General features: G+C 44.1%; 1 protein-coding gene across 1 annotated transcript; it reads left to right on the top strand.

Moving 5' to 3' along the window:
• The first annotated feature begins 5,060 nt into the window (after window positions 1-5,060).
• Window positions 5,061-15,525, top strand: LOC117373909 (cytochrome c oxidase subunit 4 isoform 2, mitochondrial). Its single transcript, XM_033970027.2, has 5 exons — window positions 5,061-5,178; window positions 11,985-12,084; window positions 12,835-13,005; window positions 13,544-13,675; window positions 14,396-15,525. Exons 2-5 carry the CDS (start codon window positions 11,985-11,987, stop codon window positions 14,527-14,529), a joined length of 537 nt encoding a protein of 178 aa, XP_033825918.1. The 5' UTR covers window positions 5,061-5,178; the 3' UTR covers window positions 14,530-15,525.
• The last annotated feature ends 50 nt before the right edge of the window (window positions 15,526-15,575 follow it).

Here is a 15,575-nt window from a genome sequence, read left to right as displayed (position 1 = left end):
TCTCTCACTGTGAACTGTTTTAATCTCACTCCTCTCTCACTCTGAACTGTTTTAATTTCACTCCTCTCACTCTGAACTGTTTTAATTTCACTCCTCTCACTCTGAACTGTTTTAATCTCACTCTCTCACTGTGAACCATTTTAATCTCACTCCTCTCTCACTTTGAACTGTTTTAATCTCACTCCTCTCTCACTCTGAACCGTTTTAATTTCACTCCTCTCACTCTGAACTGCTTTAATCTCACTGCTCTCTCACCATGAACCATTTTAATCTGACTCCTCTCTCATTCTGAACCATTTTAATCTCACTCCTCTCTCACTTTGAACTGTTTTAATCTCACTCCTCTCTCATTCTGAATCATTTTAATTTCACTCCTCTCACTATGAACCATTTTAATCTCACTCCTCTCTCACTTTGAACTGTTTTAATCTCACTCCTCTCTCATTCTGAATCATTTTAATTTCACTCCTCTCACTATGAACCATTTTAATCTCACTCCTCTCTCACTTTGAACTGTTTTAATCTTACTCCTCTCTCATTCTGAACCATTTTAATCTCAGTCCTCTCTCATTCTGAACCGTTTTAATCTCACTCCTCTCTCACTTTGAACTGTTTTAATCTCACTCCTCTCTCACTTTGAACTGTTTTAATCTTACTCCTCTCTCATTCTGAACCATTTTAATCTCAGTCCTCTCTCATTCTGAACCGTTTTAATCTCACTCCTCTCTCACTTTGAACTGTTTTAATCTCACTCCTCTCTCACTTTGAACTGTTTTAATCTCACTCCTCTCTCACTCTGAACTGTTTTAATCTCACTTCTCTCTCACTCTGAACCATTTTAATCTCACTCCTCTCTCACTCAGAACGGAACCCTTTAAGAAGTCTGGGATTATTATTTTAGCCTCGTCCCTTTAAAAAGTCTGGGATCAGGGGTCAGAACACAAACAAGCAGAAGTGTAAATTTCTCTTCAGGTTTGGAGATTCAAATGTCGCGGCTTCATCACAGAGAATAACAGTGGCCATTTTGGTTAAAGAACGAGGTCTGTAGGAGTAGGTGGAAGAGGAGCCTTGTGTTTTTGTGATAAAAAGAAAACAAGTTTGATGATCGGAGTTCGATTCGATCGGGTTCGATTCCCAAACGTCTCAATACAAGTTTGAGAATCGGAATCTGAGTGTGGAGTTATTTTTTTGACAGTGACTCAGGACAACCAACAAACATATGAAGGAATGAGGGATGAAGAGGGAGGAAAGAAAGATTAGAGAGAGCATACCCACACATGAAGGAATGAGGGATGAAGAGGGAGGAAATAGAGAAAGCAGGGGACAGAGACGGTGGAGAGAGAGGAAAGAAAGAGGAAAAAACCCACACATGAAGTACAGGAACAAAGGATGAAAGAGAGGGACGGAGATAGAGGAGAGAGAGCAAACCCACACATGAAGGACAAGAACGAGGGAGGAAAGGGGTAGAAAGTGGGGGATATAGACAGAGGGGTGAGAGAGAGAAAGACAGAGTGTGCGCTGATGAGGCGTTTTATCCAGGTCAGTGACAGAAAAACAGAGTCAAGAATTCTCATGTGAGAGAAAGGGGGATGCAAAAAAGAGAGGAGAGAGAGAAAGAGAGGGATCAGAGGGACTAAAAGAGAGCCTAAATACAGCACAAAGCCTCAGAATTATGGCACGATTCTGCAATGAAAGAGGAGAGGAAGAAGAGAGGGAGGGGGAGGGAGATGGAGAGAGGGATACAGAAAGAGGGAAGAGCGAGGATCAGAGGGACTAAAAGAACAGTGGATAAAAACATCAGAATTATGGCATGATTCTGCAGAGATGGAGGGAGGGAGGTGGAGGGAGAGGGAGGACGGAGTTCAGATTAATGAGCAGTGTCCCAGTTTTAGCATAAAGCTTTTGGGGTTCAAAAGACGTGCACGCTCACATGCACTTGCCCACGTGCATGCTCATATTCACACACACAAACTCGAACACTAACTGCACGAGACTGAACCAGGGCAGTGGGTCAAACCAGAGGAGAACAGTCAGAGGAGCAGAGCTGCAGATGTCAAAAATACTTTGATAAAATCTCTCTGCCGATTTATCAACCCAGAATCATCAAATTAAATGATACGATATTTCTGAAGTAAATAAATCTACATTGGTATAATTCACGTCAATTCACTTTTCCACAGATCTTCTTCAGGTGAAGTTTGAAGATTCTCCAAAAGCCGTGTGCTGCTGACATCTAGTGGACATGAGGTGTAACTAAACCCCTGCAGCAAACCCCCGGGAACTGCTCTTTATATTACACTTAAAAAACAGTTTATTTAACGTCGTTATTTTTATATTAGTTTGGTGTTATCTTGATGTTATTTTTATATTATTTTGAAAGCGATTTTGATGTCTGACAAACACCATGATTATGACGTCTAAATACAATGAAGTTAATGAGTCTACCCCAGACATGGGCAAACTACTGCCCGGGGGCCACTCATGGTCAACTATTAGTTTAATTAAAGCATTTGGAAAACAATTTGTACAATGAGCCTTACATAACCATGCTTTATATCTATCTATATATCTATATATATCTATATATATATATATATATATATATATATATATATTTATATATATATATATATATATATAAAACCTAACCTGTCACGTGCGTCTCACACCAGAGCGACACTACTGCACACCAGCACCTCCTACTCGCACTACAGCTTCATGTCCTCGTGCATCAACTCTCCTGTTTATGTATCTGATCCACTTGAGCACAGGAGCGCACATGTACACAAAAACACACACACAGTCACATACACACATATACATACACACGCACACATCAGGACAACATCACAGTGACCCAGTGAACCCTTTAGATATGAACCAACAGCATCTGCTCAAACTCAAACTCAAATCTACAAACAAACTTTGTGATTGTGGAATAAACGTGTTTCATTCACATCTGAGACTGAATCTGAATTTTAAACTCAGACAAGAATCCCACATGTCAGAACATGGACCCCACAGAGACACAGGGAGGGCATCTGACACACAGGGAGGGCATCTGACACACACACAGGGAGGGCATCTGACACACACAGGGAGGGCATCTGACACACACACAGGGAGGGCATCTGACACACACACAGGGAGGGCATCTGACACACACACAGGGAGGGCATCTGACACACACACAGGGAGGGCATCTGACACACAGGGAGGGCATCTGACACACAGGGAGGGCATCTGACACACACACAGGGAGGGCATCTGACACACACAGGGAGGGCATCTGACACACACACAGGGAGGGCATCTGACACACACAGGTAGGGCATCTGACACACAGGGAGGGCATCTGACACACAGGGAGGGCATCTGACACACACACAGGGAGGGCATCTGACACACAGGGAGGGCATCTGACACACACACAGGGAGGGCATCTGACACACACACAGGGAGGGCATCTGACACACACACAGGGAGGGCATCTGACACACACACAGGGAGGGCATCTGACACACACACAGGGAGGGCATCTGACACACACACAGGGAGGGCATCTGACACACACACAGGGAGGGCATCTGACACACACACAGGGAGGGCATCTGACACACAGGGAGGGCATCTGACACACACACAGGGAGGGCATCTGACACACACAGGGAGGGCATCTGACACACACAGGGAGGGCATCTGACACACACACAGGGAGGGCATCTGACACACACAGGTAGGGCATCTGACACACAGGGAGGGCATCTGACACACAGGGAGGGCATCTGACACACACACAGGGAGGGCATCTGACACACAGGGAGGGCATCTGACACACACACAGGGAGGGCATCTGACACACAGGCAGGGCATCTGACACACACACAGGGAGGGCATCTGACACACACAGGGAGGGCATCTGACACACACACAGGGAGGGCATCTGACACACACACAGGGAGGGCATCTGACACACACACAGGGAGGGCATCTGACACACAGGGAGGGCATCTGACACACAGGGAGGGCATCTGACACACACACAGGGAGGGCATCTGACACACACAGGGAGGGCATCTGACACACACACAGGGAGGGCATCTGACACACACAGGTAGGGCATCTGACACACAGGCAGGGCATCTGACACACACACAGGGAGGGCATCTGACACACACAGGGAGGGCATCTGACACACACACAGGGAGGGCATCTGACACACACACAGGGAGGGCATCTGACACACACACAGGGAGGGCATCTGACACACAGGGAGGGCATCTGACACACACACAGGGAGGGCATCTGACACTCACAGGGAGGGCATCTGACACACACACATAGGGCATCTGAAGTTTCAGATGTTTGCACAGCTCTAAACTCCAGGGTCAGATGTTTTTATTTATAAAAGATGTTTGTGTCCCGAGTCTCAGTCTGACTTCAAGTCTCTGTGTGACCTCAGATGTTTGTGTCCGAGTCTCTGACCTTAAGTCTCAGTGACCTGAGCTCAACTCTGAGTCCAAACGCATACTATGCTCTGACGTCTGATCTGAACACTTCCTTGTGTGGCCTGTTCGGTGGCGCCCCCTGCTGCAGGACTTGTGTACTGCAGCTTGTCCTGGTTTAACCCTGCGCTCTCCTGGGCTCTGGAGGCTGAACACATAAAACGAGGAAACGAGGAAAAACAAGTCCGAATCTCTGTCCAGTTTAATCTGGCAAAAAATAAAAAGCTCTTTATGAAGCAGTGAGTCTCACAACAGACCAACAGGACGCACGAGGTCACTGCTGTTTACATGTTTGGAGGGTTCATTTCCTCTCTCACACACACTCCTCATCTCTCTCTCTCTATCTCAACTATCTCTCTCTCTATCTCAACTATCACTCTCTCTCCTTTCCTGCTTTCTCTCCTTCTCCCTCTCTGTTACTGTCCTGCCCACCACCTGCTCGCTCCTCTCTTCCTACCTCATTTTCTCTCCCTCTCGCTCTCTCCCTCCTCCTCTCTCCCTCTCCCTCCTCCTCTCTCCCTCTCCCTCCTCTCCCTCTCTCTCTCACTCTTTTTCCCGCCCACTCTCTCTCTTTCTCTCTCCCTCTGTCGACTCCATTTTTGCAGAACCAACTCCTCGAATTCGGCTCCAGTTTGATTGTTCTGCTGCTTGTTACACCATCTGCACCAACGCAGTAAGTCTTTTATTTTAGGGTTAAACGATTTCAGGGTTAAATTTGCAGAGATGAAAAAGAGTAGGAGGAGCAGAGAGGAGAGAAGGAGAGAGCGAGAGAGGGAGAGTACGTGCAGAAGCAGACTTCAGTCATGACACCAGCAGAGGTGTAACTGGGTTAGAGTCTGAGGCTCTGGGTCAGAACAGGACAAAATGGAGGATGGTTTCAAACAGCTGAAGGCGTATTTGTTGTCATTTCTTCTGTGTTGTCATTTGTTTGAGATATTTTGAGATGTGGTTTGTTCAGAGTGTGGTCAGTTTCAATATGAGACAATAAAAGCTTTTAAAGTCAAAGTGAGACATAAACACTTCCTGGTGAATCGGAAATGATTCTGATGAATCTTTTTGAGATTTGAAGGCTCTTTGGGACTCACTGCTGTGGGACTCGTTGCTGTGACTCGTCTGAGGTCAAACAGGACTCAGACTTGAACCTGGGCCAGACGCCACCATCTTTAAACTTTACACTTCAGACTGAAGCTGTGATAAACATGAGGGATCATGGGATTACAATAAAACAGGACAGACTGCAGGACACGGAAATGTTTTATATTTGCACCTGTGAGATGTGTCAGATGCCTGTTTCAGCTGCACAGCTCTGCACAATGTAAGCAACTTATTGTTCCAGTGGTGGGCCGTGCATTTCACCCTTGGGCCTTCAGTGATGTTCCACTAAGACATTACAAAATCACCTCAATATAGGCTAGTCAAGCAACACTTAATTTCAGGAGCATTCAAAACCAATAAGCAGCATTTCATTCACAATTAAGAGTGGAAAACTAAGTTCACAGATACCGTCAAAAATTTAACATAAAAATGTGATTTAAAGATGCCAAACAAAATGCCACCAAGATTACACTATGTGAGCTTAAACAAGTCTATCCAATAAACTGTGCAACGTCTTCGTTTCATATAAGACCCCAACCAGACGACAACAAAACAAACTATTCTCTGAAAATAAAGTAAACAGATCGTTTGAATTTTTTGACAATAGGCTATACAACAGCAAATAACTGAAAATGTGCTGCAGCTGAGACTGCGTTTATAATGTTAATAATAACATGGCACATTGAAATCACCTCAGAACTGCACTAAAGTTCGTTCACTTTTTCATTGTGGAGCTCCGTCTCCCTGCTTGCCTGCGGGCTGACCTGCAGGTCCATCTGAGTGTATCTGAACGTTTTTAAATGCACTGTAGCTTGTAAGTGTCCAACCGTACAACAACAGAACAATTTGCAATTTTTTCTCAGAAGCTGTGATCCACGGGTACCATTCATAGTTGTTTGTCTGGAAATGACAGACAAACCCTTTTCCTTGCTGGGACAGGTTAGCTAGCGCAGGGGATGGCCGACCTCTTCTCATAATATCCAGGTTTTCGTGAATGGTCCGTCTTGAAAATGGCGTGGAAAGTATATCTGCAACCAGATCAATCTCTTCTCCTCCTTCAGCCAGAGTTAAAAATACAGCAATAGCTGTTGGATCTCAGGGTTTAGTTTGACATTCTGCAAACTGCTGCCTTCCAGGCTATAGCAGTGCGTATGTGCATCCAATCACAGGACACGTACATGTCCAGTTTGCATAGGACCTTCTAGCTGGCCCTGAAATACAGAATCGAGATCTGATTGGCTACAGAAACTGACTGTGTCTGTGTCTTGCAGTGGACGGGGTCTGCTCTGTTTATTCTGAAGGTCCCAGGAAAATGTAATTTGCCTGACAACACAAGCAGCTGAAATATAATTGGATAAAACATTGGAAGCCACTCAACGAAGTGGACATAACAACAAGAGAACAGAGAATATTTATTTGTTTACATATTTATGAAAATAAAATTTAAATTAATTCACTGAGTTCTCTCGAAAAGAAAACACTCTTTTCCACTTTGTGATGTCATGTGGTAATACAGTGCTCCACTGTGTTTTTAAACTCCAAACACCTTCACTAGAATCACTTGGATCATTTTAATCCTGGAATTGCTAATCTCTGCTGAACTAAAGGTAAAAGAACATGGACACGTGTAACTGAAACAAAACACAACTCCAGGTCGTTTTTTGAGGAGGTCATTTGAACATGCGTAGTAAAAGTGGAGTAAAAGTATGCTGCTAGAAAAATACAAAAATACTGACCCTGTGTCCAGAGCCTTGACCTGTGTCCAAAGCCTTGACCTGTGTGTCCAGAGCCTTGACCTGTGTGTCCAGAGCCTTGACCTGTGTCCAAAGCCTTGACCTGTGTGTCCAGAGCCTTGACCTGTGTGTCCAGAGCCTTGACCTGTGTCCAGAGCCTTGACCTGTGTGTCCAGAGCCTTGACCTGTGTCCAAAGCCTTGACCTGTGTGTCCAGAGCCTTGACCTGTGTGTCCAGAGCCTTGACCTGTGTGTCCAGAGCCTTGACCTGTGTCCAAAGCCTTGACCTGTGTCCAGAGCCTTGACCTGTGTGTCCAGAGCCTTGACCTGTGTGTCCAGAGCCTTGACCTGTGTCCAAAGCCTTGACCTGTGTCCAAAGCCTTGGCCTGTGTGTCCAGAGCCTTGACCTGTGTGTCCAGAGCCTTGACCTGTGAGTCCAGAGCCTTGACCTGTGTCCAAAGCCTTGGCCTATGTGTCCAGAGCCTTGACCTGTGTGTCCAGAGCCTTGGCCTGTGTGTCCAGAGCCTTGGCCTGTGTCCAAAGCCTTGACCTGTGTCCAAAGCCTTGGCCTGTGTGTCCAGAGCCTTGGCCTGTGTGTCCAAAGCCTTGGCCTGTGTGTCCAGAGCCTTGACTTGTGTGTCCAGAGCCTTGGCCTGTGTGTCCAGAGCCTTGACCTGTGTGTCCAAAGCCTTGGCCTGTGTGTCCAGAGCCTTGACTTGTGTGTCCAGAGCCTTGACCTGTGAGTCCAGAGCCTTGACCTGTGTCCAAAGCCTTGGCCTGTGTGTCCAGAGCCTTGGCCTGTGTGTCCAAAGCCTTGGCCTGTGTGTCCAGAGCCTTGACCTGTGTGTCCAGAGCCTTGGCCTGTGTCCAAAGCCTTGGCCTGTGTGTCCAGAGCCTTGGCCTGTGTGTCCAAAGCCTTGGCCTGTGTGTCCAGAGCCTTGACCTGTGTCCAAAACCTTGGCCTGTGTGTCCAAAGCCTTGGCCTGTGTGTCCAGAGCCTTGGCCTGTGTGTCCAGAGCCTTGACCTGTGTGTCCAGAGCCTGTGTCCCAATTCCAATGGCTGCACATTTCGTCGGCTGCATTTGAAGGGTACTTATGTAACTCCTGGTGCGACCTGTCCCATTTCATGCACCCCAGGAATGCAGCAGACAAATATGCCCTGCATTTCCATGGAGATCGGCCGTGAACAAAGCGTGCATTCGAGAAGACTTTGCGCAATGCTATACCCATCATGCACTGCATGTGCATTCTGCCTTCTCGGAGAAACAAGGTATATTTTCTTAAAGTTATGTAATACACTACCTGGCCAAAAAAAAGTCACTACCAAAAAAAAAAATGTCACACACACTAATATTTCGTCGTACCGCCTTTAGTTTTGATTACGTCACACATTTGCTGTGGCATTGTTTCAATAACCTTCTGCAATGTCACAAGATTTATTTCCATCCAGTGTTGCATTAATATTTCACCAAGATGTTGCATTGATGATGTTAGAGTCTGACCTCTGCACAAAGCTTCTCCAGCACATCCCAAAGATTCTCAATGGGGTTAAGGTCTGGACTCTGTGGTGGACAATCCATGTGTGAAAATGATGTCTCATGCTCCTGAACCACAATTTGAGCCCGATGAATCCTGGCATTGTCATCTTGGAATATGCCCGTGCCATCAGGGAAGAAAAAATCCATTGATGGAGTAACCTGGTCATTCGGTATATTCAGGTGTCAGCTGACCTCATTCTTTGAGCACAGACTGACCAAGAACCTAGACCGGACCAACTGGAAGAGGCTTGTACCTATTTGCTTAGTTAAATCCAGGTGGTGACTTTTTTTTTGGGCTAGGTAGTGTACTAGCTACAACTGGGAAGAAATAACCTAGAACAGACATGTCAGAATCAGGCTGGCGGGCCAAATTTGGCTCTCAATTATAATTATAACACACACATATATTATATATATATAATATAATATAATATAATATAATATAATATAATATAATATAATATAATATAATATAATATAATATAATATAATATAATATAATATAATATAATATAATATAATATAATATAATATAATATTATATTATATTATATTATATTATATTATATTATATTTATAACAATTATATTTGGCCCGCAAGATCATATCAAATATGTATTAGAGCTGGCCCTCCAGCCACCACGCCAGTATAGCGCATTCACTGCTAATACTACGAATCCCAGAATGCTTTGTAAATACATTGGCGCCGGCCTCCACCACTTCTGTTGACACTCATTAGCATCTGCTACCTGTCGCCTCACTTAAATTTAATCTACTCCTTCTGAAAAACATGTGATGTTGTTAAAAATGTTTCAATAAATATGTAGTTTAGCCTGCAGCTTAGTCCCAGTTTTTAATTTTGGCCCTCTGTGAATTTGAGTTTGACACCCCTGACCTAGAATGTTATATTTGCCTATTGATATTCAAACGGAAAGATTAATTCCTTACTTCATTAAATCTAAACAGAAATAAATGGCTGCAACAACGACACGTTGACTCTTCAATGAAATAATAAAGAATTAAAAATAAAACTGTAATTATATCGGTGTCCATTTTACATGTATAGCTCATTAGTCAGCAGCTGTCACAGTTGCTAGGCAACGTAACATATGCTACATAACCTAAACGCACAGACAACGGCTGAGGTACGCTCTGTCCCATTTTGGCATGGCCTTTGCAGTCAATGGAGGCTAGATAGAGAAGAGTACCCTTCGTCGGCCAGGTACTTCGAACAGTACTTCGAAGTCTGCAGCTGTTGAATTAGGACATGGCCAGACACATACAGGAGTGTCTCAGTCTCACTTTATGGACAGGCTTCACTGAGTCCTGACTGGCTGCAGGTGCTAGGGTTTTGGGAGTGACCAATCAGAGAGAGGCATTTTAGGTTTAAAACAACTGGATTTCTGCCAACCCAAATGACAGAGTCATGTGAGGCCCATTCTGCTTTCTGATTGAATAATTGTCTTGAACCAAGAAACCAAATTACAACATAAATAAATGACGTCATTGTTTTTGTTTAAGAATAAATCAGCTTTATAATTATGATCAGTAAAAGTTTTATTTGATGCAAACAACGTTTGGGGCCACAGAAAGGTCACATGGATAGAATTTAAAATCAAAACATTATAAACGGGTCCTTGAAATCTGAGCTGGTAAATAAATCCAACAGTCTCATTGATGCAGAACGTGCTTGTAAAAGTAAAAAAATGTAAAAGTCCAAAAGTCCAAACTACAGTTTTTCATTTTTAATAAAAACACAAAATACTGTTTTATTCTATTGCCTGAATAACTGCAGACTTTGAGATTTAAAGTCAAATTTATGATATTAGAGTGGAGCCCTGGTCACTGTGGGTAATCAGATGTGTGTGTCCTGAGTGTCAGATGCCCTCCCAGTGTGATCAGATTTAAAGGTGAGTGGAGCAGACAGAGGATTACAGGTTTAAACTCCTCACAGACTCTGAGCCCACATACGTCACATATGAGTGTTGCGATTATTGGGAAATTGTGAGTTTACAGTTGCCATGACCTGAATCCGCAGGAGACTCTCCAGATGTGAGCCTCTTCATCAAAGACAAAGTGAATCTGACTCAAAGATTAAAACACTTTATATTTTTGTTTCATTTGGATGTGAGCCAGATTTCTGGTTTAAATTTAAATGTATAAACTTCAGTCTCACCTGAAAAACGCTGCCGTTGTGCTGCTGGGCCAGACACTTTGTTTCTATTCACAATGAGCTGGTTTAAAAAGGAAGGGCATCTGGAATAACAAAACAAATTAGCTGATTCGTTTACTGTGGCACCCCCTGGTGAAAAAGAGAGATGATAAGGAGAGATAAGAGACATGCACAATTTAAAAATGTGACTAAATTAAAATAAATCAAATAAAATATTGACTTGACACGCTCGTGGCTCATGAACAGATCATCACAATGACGTCATGAACAGTGATTGTGATTTGAGATGATTTCACATTTATATTTTATTATTTAATATTTCATCTGATTACTTTGTTCTTCATAAATACAGATTTGATGAGTTTTATCGTGACTCTTGTGATGACGTGTCGGACCTTTCCCGCGCTCTAAAATGGCGCAGGTGCAAAATTCACTTTAATCAGAGTTTGAGTTTTATCACAGAGACACGTAGCTGTGCAGCTCAACAGACTGAACTAAACTAAACAGAAGCCTCCAGACTTGCCTCTCTGCCCCGAGGATTAAAGTAGGACAGATTTTATAATTAACACAGAGTCACTACAGGGCTCATGTTAGCTCCAGGCTAACTCTGCTAACTCAAAAAAAAAACAACCCAAAAACTTCTGCACAACAAATTTCAAACATTAATAACTTATTTTTCAGTTATTCAAACTAAATCTAATTGAAATGAAAGAGTAGTGTGTTGTTTCATATATAAAGATTATGGTTTAAGTTTAAAAAGGTTAATTCTCTTTATTGATAAAAGCCTGAGCTCTTTCTGACTTCATCTTTTACACCTTTTTAAAGTCCCGTCCCTCTGGAGTCTTCATTTTCAGAGGCGGTTAGAGTCCAGTCCTGGATCCACATTCATTCTCTTTATCATGGCAAAAATAAACTTTGATCTTTACTTTTGTCCTTTCCAGATGCTCCGTCTGGTGTCCGGGCGCGTGAGCGGCCTCTTGGCCAGGCGCGTAACCCCCGCTGTGTGCACGAGCAGCGCGAGACCGGCGAGTCACGGCCACGGTGAGCACGAAGACGTGTACACACGTCCCCCCCCCCCATTCAGCGCATCTTCACAGCGCTCGCGAGCAGAGCACTGGTTTTGTCACGCGCACAATAAACCTTTGAACTGAGTAGGTCAGAGTTCAACTTAACTTATCTTAACTTCACGTATAATGAACATATTTTTAAGATATTGTCATTTTTAAATCTATACATGCAAGGGTGATAAAACGAGCAACATAATAAAATTTTCCGGGGGGCACCATGTTGGTGACTCCTGCTCTAGAGGCTCTGAGGACTGAAGCAGCTCAGGAGACATCAGGACAGCAGGGGGCACTGTAGAGTTGCCTGTAGAGGAGTGACTTCATAAACAAATGGAAACGTCAGCTCTAACCTGGTCCAGGGCATCTGGTTTATGAGCGTTGTCTCTGTATTAGCTCTGCACAGTATGTCACAAAAACACCATGGCTGATGCAGGAATCAGTTTGGAGCCATAAATGAGGCACTGAAAGTAGTGTGTCAAAAGTTGTATTAAAATGTTATCACAAAAAACAGCTTAAGACTAAACATTTAGTCTACTAAACATCTGCGCCAGCGTCCCAATCACAGGACACCCTGACCACACAGACTGTCCACCGTCTCACTCACAGGACACCCTAAAAACAGATCTCTCTCTCTCTCTCTCTCTGTCTCTCTCTGTCTCTCTCTCGCTCTCTCTCTGTCTCTCCTCAGCTCCAGATGTGTCTTATGTCCATCATTTTGTCTCCTCAGCTCCAGATGTGTCCCCGGCCGTGGACATGTCTAGACCCATGTACTGGGACAGGAGAGACGTTCCTCTGCCTGATCGTCCCTTCCGAGACGAGCTGAGTGCTGGAGACAAGAGTCTAAAGGAGAAGGAGAAGGGCTCCTGGAAACAGCTGAGCAACGAGGAAAAGATTGCACGTGAGAGCCACAAAAGATACTCCTGAGATCAGGACTAGCACTAACAAGGAGAAGAGTGCACGCGAGAGCCACCAGACATACTCTTAAGACTAGGACTAGGACCAAGACTGGTGGGGTGGCCAATTGCTGGCATGTACTTTGAACTGCAGCTACAGGTTGTAGGTAGGCTGGGCTTTTCAAGTTATGGCCCAGGGCCCAAACGCGGTCCTCAGGTCTCTGCTGAAGTGGCCCAAATGGTACAGACTAAAAGTATTTGAAGCTTCATGAATGGTACAGCGGCTGAGTGCCTATGTATCAACACCAATCTGTGGAAGAAGTTTGAAGTAGAGGCACAGAGGGCACTAGAAAGGTGTCCAAATATGTGACAATATCCAACCAACAGACTGAACCAAAAAAAGGGTGAGATTCCCTCGCCAGCACCAGAGTGTGCCACTCTGGTGCTGGCTCTGGACTTTGACACATTATAATTATATTGCACATAATAATTTTTACTGCCAAACAAAGTAATTAAATATACCTCCTCCCCCCCTCTCTCCAGTGTACCGCCTGTCATTCAATCAGACATATGCAGAGATGAAACGTCCTTCAGCTGAGTGGAAGACTGTTCTGGGAGGGGTCTTCATCTTCCTTGGGTTCACAGGACTCGTTGTGTGGTGGCAGAGAGTCTACGGTCAGTCCCACCTCAGGGTTTGGTCTTGATTTAGTCCCGGTTTAGTTCTGGTTTAAACTATTTGAGAGTCTATGGTCAGTCCCACTTTAAATGAAAACATTTAAAACCTTTTAAACACACTGTGTTGTACAGCAAAGCATCATGAGATATGAAGTTTTGTTTTTCTAATGGGAGGACAGGTTTACATGGATCAGAGGAGGGTCAAAGTTGCACTGTCACTTTTCGGGTGGGATTATTATCTCGCCTTTGTTTTTGTGTATTTTTGTTAATCCATCACCTCTGAGACAGAATCACTGATTTAACCAAAAGAAAGTTTGAAAAGTGAAACAGACATGGGTCAAAACAGATGGAGACCTGTGAAAATGTGTTCTCTCTGTGCAGTTACCATCACGCCCCTCACCTTTGACCCCTCCTGTTTAAATGTGGTCCCTGTCCCAATTCGACGGTTGCACACTTGACTCAACTTAATAAAACTAATTATTTCAGTGTCCATTTGACACCTTTTAGCTCAGTCAGTACGTACGCTCCGTGGCATAGGCCTGTCCCATTTCGGCATGACCTTTGTGGCCGGCAGAGGTTACATGGATGTCGGTCAGGTACTTCGAAATGTGCAACCGTAGAATTAGGACATGGCCCCTGTGCAGTGTACCCTCTTGTTTAAGTGTGTTCTTCTCTACACTGTACCCTCCCTGTTTTAAAGGTGTTCTTCTCTCTGTGCAGTGTACCCTCCCGCCCCTCGCACCTTTGACCCTGAGTGGCAGCAGAAGCAGGTGCAGAGGATGTTGGACATGAGGGTGAATCCTGTGGAGGGATTCTCTGCCAAATGGGACTACGAAAAGAAACAGTGGAAGTGACCTTTCACATCAGGGTCAGGGGTCAAAGGGCAGCTCCAGGGGTCAGCCGTGAAACCTCTCATTCAGAGTCCTGTTCTAAACGTTCTGTGAAAATGTTCTGTGCCACTTTAATAAACCGTCCTCTGTAAATGTGTGTTCTATTCAAACACTGGTATGGAACCCTCCAACAGTACGAGGCTCCACCCACAAAGCTCTGCCCACAAGCCTGTGTCACCCATGCTCCCCCACAATCATTCTCCATAAATGCTGTATATAAAACCATGATACAAAACTCTACTATACTTCACATCAAATTTGTCAAGTTGCTACTTGACAAACGTGTTTGCAACTGCATATAAGTGCATCCCACTAATATGCAGTAGTTTCATTAGTGGGACGCATGCTGATTGTGTTGATAGTGCTCTGAAGAGGGAGTGGCTTAGCACAGAAAGCAAGGGGGGGTACACGCTGATTGCATTGGAGGAGTGACTAGTTTCTTGGAGAAAAGGTCTTTTTAAAAATGTATTAAACTAGGAAAATTCCAGTGATTTTCAAAGCCTGTTGTTCATGTCTTTAGTGCAGAGCAAACGGGAAGAACACAGGCAGAACACGCAAACTCCACACAGACACGGTGAGACTACACAGGGGACCAGGCTCCGGGTCCGACTGAGACAGGTATAAACAAAAGAAACACACTATTTCACTGTTTTAATGTTTTAATATCAGAGTTTACATGATCGTCTCAGATTCCAGGGTTTGTCCCAAACATGAGCCTCGGGTCGATCGACGAGCTAGTTTTTACATCACGTATAAATAAGTCCAATCTTTTAAATATGTCACTAAGCTAACACGCTAAGCTAACCGTTTAAATAATGTTTATTAAAAAAAACCAAACTCTGTCCACAGGAGTTTAATGAGCAGAAGAGACTGTTCAGTTGTGTGGTGTTATCCTTTAAACACGAACAGAACCAAACTGTTTTTTTCTTTGTTTTAATATTAAATTCTTTCATTCTTCAACTCTTGTGGATGTAGTTTTTTGTTTTTTTTGGATGGATCTCACTCCTCTG

This window comes from Periophthalmus magnuspinnatus, chromosome 7 (genome assembly GCF_009829125.3).
Source record: "Periophthalmus magnuspinnatus isolate fPerMag1 chromosome 7, fPerMag1.2.pri, whole genome shotgun sequence".
In the NCBI taxonomy this organism is placed as follows: Eukaryota; Metazoa; Chordata; class Actinopteri; order Gobiiformes; family Gobiidae; genus Periophthalmus; species Periophthalmus magnuspinnatus.
The sequence above is the reverse complement of the archived record's forward strand: the minus strand, read 5'-3'. Positions and strand labels throughout refer to the sequence as shown.

What these genes read in the sequence shown, in the direction of transcription:
- LOC117373909 (XM_033970027.2), top strand. Translation starts at nt 11,985, where the DNA reads ATGCTCCGTCTGGTGTCCGGGCGCGTGAGCGGCCTCTTGGCCAGGCGC. An exon ending in CAACGAGGAAAAGATTGCAC is followed by an intron (nt 13,006 to 13,543) that starts GTGAGAGCCACA and finishes CCCTCTCTCCAG; the next exon opens with TGTACCGCCTGTCATTCAAT. An exon ending in GTGGTGGCAGAGAGTCTACG is followed by an intron (nt 13,676 to 14,395) that starts GTCAGTCCCACC and finishes CTCTCTGTGCAG; the next exon opens with TGTACCCTCCCGCCCCTCGC.